The sequence below is a fragment of the Austrofundulus limnaeus genome, unplaced genomic scaffold (genome assembly GCF_001266775.1).
Source record: "Austrofundulus limnaeus strain Quisiro unplaced genomic scaffold, Austrofundulus_limnaeus-1.0 Scaffold52, whole genome shotgun sequence".
NCBI classification, from domain to species: domain Eukaryota; kingdom Metazoa; phylum Chordata; class Actinopteri; order Cyprinodontiformes; family Rivulidae; genus Austrofundulus; species Austrofundulus limnaeus.
This window is the reverse complement of record NW_013952454.1, coordinates 1,994,403-2,003,412: the sequence shown is the minus strand read 5'-3', so window position 1 is coordinate 2,003,412 and position 9,010 is coordinate 1,994,403. Positions and strand designations below refer to the sequence as shown.

General features: G+C 38.7%; 1 protein-coding gene across 1 annotated transcript in view; it reads left to right on the top strand.

Moving 5' to 3' along the window:
* The window catches only part of kif13a (kinesin family member 13A), a gene marked incomplete in the record, with an annotated part of 62,538 nt that overhangs the window by 5,031 nt on the left and 48,497 nt on the right, over positions 1 to 9,010 (top strand). The window contains 1 exon segment of the mRNA XM_014008778.1: positions 5,861 to 5,870. Coding sequence (XP_013864232.1) covers positions 5,861 to 5,870 — 10 coding nt within the window.

Sequence of the window (9,010 nt, the reverse complement as noted above, 5' to 3'; positions counted from 1 at the left end):
TGGGAAACACTGATCTAAAACACCGGCTAAAGATATAAGGATTATAGTTGTGATTTCTCTAAGCTGCAGTGTTCAGACGGGAACACTGCACCGCCGCTGCAGAGGACACGGTGTCACCTGATGGTAACATGATATCAAGTTATGTCATTCAACAAATCCRATACTAATCATCTCATACTGACACMGACTTTCACTCTTTGGAATKTCACACGACTCATCGGACATGACTGACCACTTCCTCCGACACGTGGAAAGTAAAAACCAGACGCTGCGTTATAAAGGATCTGGAGAATAGATATMAAAGTGCTTCAACCCTCAGCAGTCGTGTTTTTGCACAGCCGAAATGGTGACAGGGCTTGGCTGAACGAGTTAACGTCACACTGAACCCGAAGGGGAGTGGAGGAAAAGAGCAGTCAGTGCAGAGCTCTAAAGCACGGTGGTGGTAGTATCATTATAGGTGTGTTTTTCTACACCTAGAGTGAGGAAAAAAGTTAGGAATAAGTTGCTGAAAATGAAGGAACTTGATCAAAGAATCTACCTGATGTGTAGGTCTGTACCTATAAGGTGTTTAGCTGTTCTTTCAACAACCTGTTAACAGTGAAGCACGGCGGTGGTAGAATCATTGTGCGGRTGCGGTTTCTGTAATGTGAATCAGGAGGCAAGCCAGGACTAAGTAGCCTGTTCAAAGTTACGCTTAGTTCTAGTTTCCCTTCACTGCTTCGTCTGGGATTTCTCCCGTAGACGAGGATTTCTTCAGTAGAATTTTACCTGGGCCAATCAGCAAACAGAAGGACGAGTTTTGAACGACAACGTTGATTTTCTGCGCAGTGTCTGCTAGTTTAGCAGTGGTGGTGGAGGAAGTGAATGAAGCCAGTCCGTGCTGACAAGGCTTCCAAATTAAATTAACTTTATCTCACTGTGGCTGCCCGATCTGTACCGGAAACATTGTTTTTAGCATGTAGCATTTCGCTAGACTGATGACAGAATTCATTCGATTTCAGTCTTTGATCACCTGCAGTGTTTCATAGCTACAGCTGAGGATTTTTATTCCAGGAATAAAATAAAATGAAGATAAGATGAGTTATAACATGATTGTCTAGAAAATAGTTTGCAAGTTATTATAAATACACATTGTAAATCTATATTTTATTAATCAAAATGTATACAATATTAAAACTGTTTTCAGAATATAATGTAACACACCTTTATAATTAAGTATAGAAATAATAATTTTCATTATTTTTTTCCTAAATTGAGCACATTCCAGAAGTCTATCTTTTAGAGCAAATGAGTTGACGGTACGGATCGTGCTACCGGGGCGGATCGGGCAGCTACGATCACAAAGCCTGCAGGACTCATTTACAGCCATCTCGCTCGGTAATTCTCTCCTCTCAATAGGGTTGTTTACAGTGCGCGCAGTTTCCCGTTAGCTTCTTAGCTTAGCCTCCATCACAGTGGAGCTGGGGCGCATGCGTCGCAACTAGGGATGCACGATATATTGGTATTGATATCGGTATCGGGCGATATTGGTCATTTTTTAGAATATTGTATTGGTCTGATGAAAACTGGGCCAACATTAACGTCCGATATTGATTTCCTACTTTTTATCTTTGTGTTTCTGTTTTTGGAAGGGAGATGGCTGGTCGAGTGGCATCTGTTTGATCATGATAGTGATATTAATGCTGCGTAGCCAGGGATAACTGAAGCAGAGAGCCATGTCGGAGGTCTGGTCATTTATTTACAGTATCAAAAAAGACCCAAGTGTATTTGATGTTTACATGTATAATATAATTTGTGTGTTTGTGTAATATCAGTAAATATTGGTTATCGGCCATAATAGTAATAATTATATCGGATATCGATATCAGCTGAAATTTTCAAATCGGTGCATCCCTAGTCGCAGCCAACTGATCCAATAGTTTTAAACTTCAACTGAGGCCACGCCTCCAGGAAGCAATCGCTTCTCAATAGCGAGAGTCCAGACCCTCTGTACGAAGCAAAGCGAAGAACAAGGGGCTGGTTTTACCAGACTAAGGACTAAGTAATTTGAAATAAAAACATTTGTTTCAAGAATCTATCAAATGTGAAGGTCTTTACCTATAGGCTTTTAATGGTTCTGTCAACACCTTGTTCACAGTGAAGCAAGGTAGTGGCAGTATCATTGTATGGATGTGTTTTAGTGCAACATTGATCAGTAAAATAGCCAAGATTGATGCAAAAATGAGCTACTTTGTATAACATTTTCCCGTAGTGCTCAAAGTCACCATCCAGTTGAAAGTTCCTTTCAGTCTGACGCACAGGGAAACATGGACGTGAAGAACTCTGGTCCAGGATTTTTGTGATGTAAAACCTCAACCTGAACCAAGAGCATTATTAGCTTCTAGAATCCTTGAAGCTGTCAGCTAAGCTTTAACCAAGTCCATGAAGGCTGTGAGGAACATGAATTCTGTATATTTTTGTTTAAATAATGTACAGTAACACCACAACCCCATACATTTTTCTTTGCTGTATTGGAAATTGTCAGAAACATCCAAATAGAAATTTGAAATTTTACAGCGCAACCTTCATCTGATGATGGCGGCAAGACAGTGAATGGAGGTTTTATTAGATGTTACTGTAAATCTCCACCATCAGAGCTAAATGTTGTGTCTGGTTATCAGTATTTTCCACTGCTTATTGGAAGCTGCTTAAAGTAAAAGAAAAGAAAACTTGTCATAAAGAGAAAATATGACGCGGCCACTCTGCATACTCTAAAATGACACAAACAGGAGCCCAGTACTGATCCTTGAGGGACACCATCCTGCATGTTTAATTGTTTCTCCACTTTGATAAACCTATTTTTGAAAGAACGAGGGATCACTGGGCTTCTGCAGAACCCGGAGAGCAGAGAAACAACTGCAACCTGCAGGACTGTGGCCTTCGAGGACCAGCATTGGGCACCACTGGGGTAAAAGAAAGCTGACGTTTATTTTATTTTGTCTCCTCGTATATGTGGTAACCGAACAAACACCCTCGAAGCTTTTCTYACCGCTCGCGTCTTTCTCTCGTAAAATTGTAGCACTTTTCCCTGCTGGTGGTCCAGACCAGTCAGCATTTAACCAGTAATGACCTTACTCTGCCAGCAGCTCGCCTCCTCGRACAAACTTTAATTTAAAGCAATTATCGGAACAGAGACGGAGAAATGGCGGCTGTTTTCCGGGCAATTAAAGAAAGAACCAACATATAAAAAAAACCAAAACAAAACGAGACTTCAGAAGTGGTTCAGTGGCTGTGCTGAGAGACAAAGGGTTTAAAGTGCCTGTGAAATGCCTATCCTTCAAATACAAAAAGTCAAAGAAAGCATCTTTATACTTAAGATAATTGGCATAGTACACATGATTTTACCCATTTTGTCACATAACTGGCCTATTTTCTTTTAAATTTGGCTCAGCCAAAGTGAAACAGGAAGTGACATCAAAGCTGAACTCTTTAATAAAATAAACTCGCTGGTTTCTGTTTATTAAACCAAAATTATTTAAACTTTAACTCATCTTCGTCTCTCTTTGGTAGAAACTCAAAATAATCTAACGAAACATCAGATTCTTCTCTACAGTCTGTGTTGTTAGTTTTTGTAACAACGCTGTGTTTACATGCAGACATTCCCCTTTGACATCACTTCCTGTTTCTTCACATGCAAATATCTCAACAGCTCTTCATCTCAGCGGCGTGAAATTAGTTTTGCAATATGTTATCTTTCCAAAAACGCATTAATGTTTATTACAAAAATTTGATGTCACAGGCACTTTAAATTAAATTCTTTTATGATTATTATCTGAATATGGCTGAACTTTCCCACCGTAAACACATCGAACGTCCAGTGGAAGCTTAATTCAGGGTTACGTTTTTTTGTTTCAGTTTCGTTTTCATACACTTTATTCTTGATATTCCTTATTTTAAAACTGGCTGTAGTTTTTATTTTTGTGCACCGAGCAGCTGTGACGTTGTTTTTCATTAACTTGGGGTCCGGTTTCTTCTCCACGGAGCAGTTCAGACGTATTTAACTTTTCACTCGTACTGCTGTGTGTTTTGGGTCTCTGTGTTTAGGCTTTCTCGGTTTTTCCCAAACCGTATAATTTTCCTTTTCGCCGCAGAATGTGTGTGTGTGGAGGGCGATACCCTGATCTCTGGGACTTGTTTTAAAGACACCTGTTCCTGCGTGTTGGAATCGGCCCAGATTTTGTTGGTATTAGCGCGCCAAATATGGCTGCAGGGCCAAGATTATGGGAAACTTTTTCTCTCTGCCGTGGGAACGCTGAGCCACAGTGTCTGAAGGGAAACCGGCTATAATGGATATTTTGGTGTGGACGCTTCTTTAGCTGAAAGCTGTTTTGAAAAATGGGGCAAAAATAACAGTTTTTAGATGTTAGCAAAGCTTCTTGTGTTAAAAGTTTCATTCACTATAATATGGCCTTGATTTATTTTCGCAGCACATCTAAAGCCTTTGATTCTCAAGAGGAATTTAAAGTAATATAAAGGATTTCCTTTAGTGGATAAGGTGGAGAGTGTTAAATGTACTGTTTTCTCTTTTTCAAGAACTGGACTGTAATGTCTCCAAATGGAAAAAAAAAGATTGTGACTTCAGGCCAAAAGGTCAAGTTTCACCTTTCATCTGCTTGTTGAGCTGCCACAAATTGCATATTTGAAACAGGAGTCTGGGAATGAAGGTTTCTTTTTCACGTGCCTGTCCACTTTCCTTCAGCGTGTAGACACAATCATGGAGGGGGGAGACATACCTGAGGCTGCTGCCGTCTTCTAAAGAGGGATGAGTGATGGAGCGATAGGACGATAGAAAATCCCACTGCCACTCAGTCTCACCACACGTTGCTCCTATCAAGCCCCGGCACGTTTGTCACCAGAGAAGCCACAGAGCTGGAAAGTTTTCTTTGTAAATCTGTGATAAAAGTTATGACAACTGACAAAACAAACCACAACAACAGATTTTATTTTTGGTGCTGAAAATATGAAGGTTTTTTTTTTCTATCCCTCATGCTAACGAGCTCTGCACTGCCACATTTTGAGCAGGAGCACCACCAAAACAATGGGGGTCGGGGTGGCAATGCCCCACCAATGCACCCCCCCAACTTATACCCATTGGTCTGTAAAATCCCAAGCTTTTGCTGGATGTGTATTTCATACATGTCAAGTTGTTACATCCTTTTGCAGGTATACAGACGTATAGAGCAATGTTACAGATTTTTCTCAAATCTTACGGATTTTTTCAAAACCACATTTTGAAATTTATYTAACATGTAGCCTGCAGGATGATAAAAAAGCAAATAACATCAACTAACCATCTTACAACCTGTTCTGCCACTAGAAATAAGTTCTGCACTTTTTCCGCCCCGCGGTTGCRAGTTGTACAGAGTTTTGGCAAAACTTCAGGATTTTTGAGGCTCTTTATACAGGTAAACATCCAAAGGGGTTGACATGTAAGGTATTTTTAATTTCCCCTATCTATTTAGGATTATTAAAACCTCATAAACATAAAAAACATAATTATTGAGGAACTAGGAGTTAAAAATTTAAATGTATATTTTTATTTATAATTCAAAATAAAACTTAAGCCTAGTCCTCCTAAATAAAGACAACTGGTCTAAGTCTGGTGTCATCGACATCAGGATGCACAGTATTCGGTTATATGCATATTTTTTAAAAATATCAATTTCGGAGAGGACACGCTTCAAAAGGTTGGGTTTTGACAACTTTTCTCAATTAGTGACAAAACTCAACTTGTAATTTAATAAGTAATTAAAGTAAACCTATGCACATTACAAGGTGATTAATTAACCCGTGTATTGCTGTAGTTGYCAAATAACCTGTACAACAACCTAATAAATCTCCTAAAATTCTGTTCTGTCTTTTGGTTTTGGTGCCACTCCAGGACTTTCATTGGCCCCGTCATTAAAACATCTCTGGAGACGCCACTGGTTTTAGGGAAGGTCTTTATCTGATAATGTCCGTACCCAAGCGTGTAATTTCTACTTTAATCTCTCTCCTTATCACTGGTGATTAAAAGACTCAATTGGGTTTATCTTCACTAGTCTGTTATCGTGTTTTTTTGCTTTTTTGTAAATCTGGGTGGTGTGGAGAGGAGCTACAATTAATCAAGATCTTTCTACATTGTTAATTTAACTTGAACAAAGATATTTGTTGTTTGATTCATTGTTTGGTGCCTTTTTGTTTGTAAGCAAAAGTACTCAAGAACTAAAAGAATTATGAAAATCAAATWAAAAATGAGGCATGGGTAAAAGGTGTTTTCTACAATAGTTGTAAAAATATAACCATTTTAAGCATTAAAAATCAACATTTTGGAAAATATGCATTTTATTAGACAAAGTTATGAGGATAATTATTTCACTCATTTGATTTTTTCAGTAGATTAAAAAATGACTTGATTCAAGCAGCTAACTTTGCTAGAAAGCTAATTTTTGCTAGCGGTGTGCTTGGATAAGGTAGTTTTGTTGAAATGTGATCATTTAGTTCCAGTGTAATTGTTCCACTGAACATTTAAAACAAATTTAGTGTCAGTTTAAATGTAAAAAAACTAAATCATTCTTTGTCACAGGTGTTAATCCTGAAAAAAAAGCCTCACATGCTAAACTCGTACTAGCATTGGATCTAGCTTTCTTAGTTGGTTATTGTTTGACAACTACTTCCATCTAAAAATTGTTTTTTACTTCAWATTTACATAAAAATGATTCTCGTCTCTAAGCTTCTTTACTGAAATGTTAAAAGGCCTCTCAAAGTTTCTTGTGTAATAGTATCATTAAACTACAAAGTTTGTAAAATTATAAATTCTATTATGATATATATAAAACTAAAGAGATTTAGGGCTGTGTTGGAAATTTCTGATTTTTTTATAGTTTTTTTATTTAAAACTTTGAAAGTCAGAATTTAAAATATAAAAATAGATATAATTTTTTTTAAGTGGCACTAATCTTCTTCCATACATACAGGCACTAACAACACAAGTGTTTGTGTAAATTTGTGTCTGTTTCGTATAGTTTTTAAACTCTAAAGATGTTTTTATCCTGACTTTTGTCTCTTTGTTTTTCTGTTTTGCCAGTAATAAGCATTTCCACTTATATAAATCTCWCTCTGAGCYGYTTGTTACTAAAACTCACCACTGAGKCTGACATTTGGTCTTTAAAACATTATTATTGTGGTTTTTAGAAGCTATAGTCACACAGAAAAGAAACTGTGGTGCTCACGTAAAGGTTGTTCTGTTTGCTTAGAGGGTGGGACATTGTTTACATCTTGATCCTGGAATTGAGAAAAGATGGCGCCCTCCCGTCTTTATCGAGCCTGTACCTCATTAAACTCAGATGTGGCCTCATGTAGTGAGGGCATCAGCAGCGTGTGTAAAAATCCACTTTCAGATCCTTTCCTGTGAAACTTTTCAAACATAATTCAGATGAGGCCTTTTTGAAGTGTTGCTTTGTGCGTTCACTTAGTTTTTAGGAAGTCATTAAACTTAGTTTATATTTTATTGTGTTCCAGTAGATATGGTTCGTACAGACTCCCTCGCCCCACAGCTCTTGCAGGTCGACCCCACTTGTCACCGCAGCGTCAGAAATGCGGAAGAGGATTAAATTAGACCTCGTCTTCACCGTGCGCTGTGTTGAATGTTTGTTATGGAAACTTCGAAGCCATATGCTGACGGCGGTATGAGCACCATGTGTGCTGCCTGTGACGGTGCTTTTCGTTTGGCCTGGAAACAGAGTTGGGCTTATTTTTCGGAGCTCTAACCCTGATGTCTCCATGTTTACCACAGTTGCTGAGCAGCAACAGTCGTGAGATACTGACGAGTTCTGGGGTTTTGTTGGTGAACTAAAGAGTGGCGTCCTCCCCCCAGCCACTTCAAATGTTTGCACAAGAAACTCATTTAGATCAATGTTTGGACACATTTCTGCTTTGAAAGAATAGTTGAGATTCTTTGAATTGAGGCTTAATGGAATAGCTTTTGGCGGTCAGTAACTTACCTGCAGTAGATAGCAATTAGAACATCTCAGTTTGGAGAATCAGGTGGAAAATCTAAAGAAGTCAAGCTAAAGAGGAGTCAAACTGTCTCACCACGACTAACTTTGACTTAAAGTGGTTCTATGAGGTTTTCCGTACAGTTTGAGCTAGGGCTGGGTGGTATGACCTCAAATTCATATCACGGTATAAATTCAGTCCCTTCGCAGTAATGGTANCCTGACAACAGAGCTCAAAGTGTGGGATCATTTTAAGAAAATGAAAGAAACCTGTGCAATATCTGCAGAGCAGAACTTGCCTTCCACAGCAATTATTTTTAGTTAGCATATAGCTAAAATCTGACCATGGTTATAGAATAGCAGCTGCATTCTGATGTGATAAGCTGTATGTTTTATATTCAATTAAYGTATGATCCGATTAGTCGACTGGTCGAATAAATAATCGGTGATTAATCGATTATTAAAATAATCGTTTGTGGCAGCCCTATTAGGYACTAGGGTCAGGGACAAAATGTCTAAATTTTAGGCTTTGGGACGGTTAGAWTTTTGCATTTTCYACACTTTCTGAAATGATGACAACGGATTCTGCCCCATCTCATCAATAACTGACACTAGGGGAGTACCCRACGTGTCAAAACCGGAGGGAACCTTGGAAAAGCGTCAATATGTGATGAGTTGGGAGTGAGAATGTGTTGACTTAWCGGCTGCTGCTCTGCTGCGCTCTCAGAGCAGAAGATGGATATCTGGCTGAACGAACGTCCACATTTTTTTAAAATCATCTCTGTGGGTAACAATACATAAAAAACAAGTTTTTTTCGTCGACAACTTGGGTGTGGAAAAACTACGGTTGTTAAAGCTTCGCTCTGCTTGACGTGCAGCGGGAGGGAGGGAGGAAATCATCCCGTGACAAGTAAGGGTGCAAGAAAATATTGATACACTGAAATATCGTGATATTTCATTTCCCGATACTATATCGATATTCTAAAGCCCTGTAT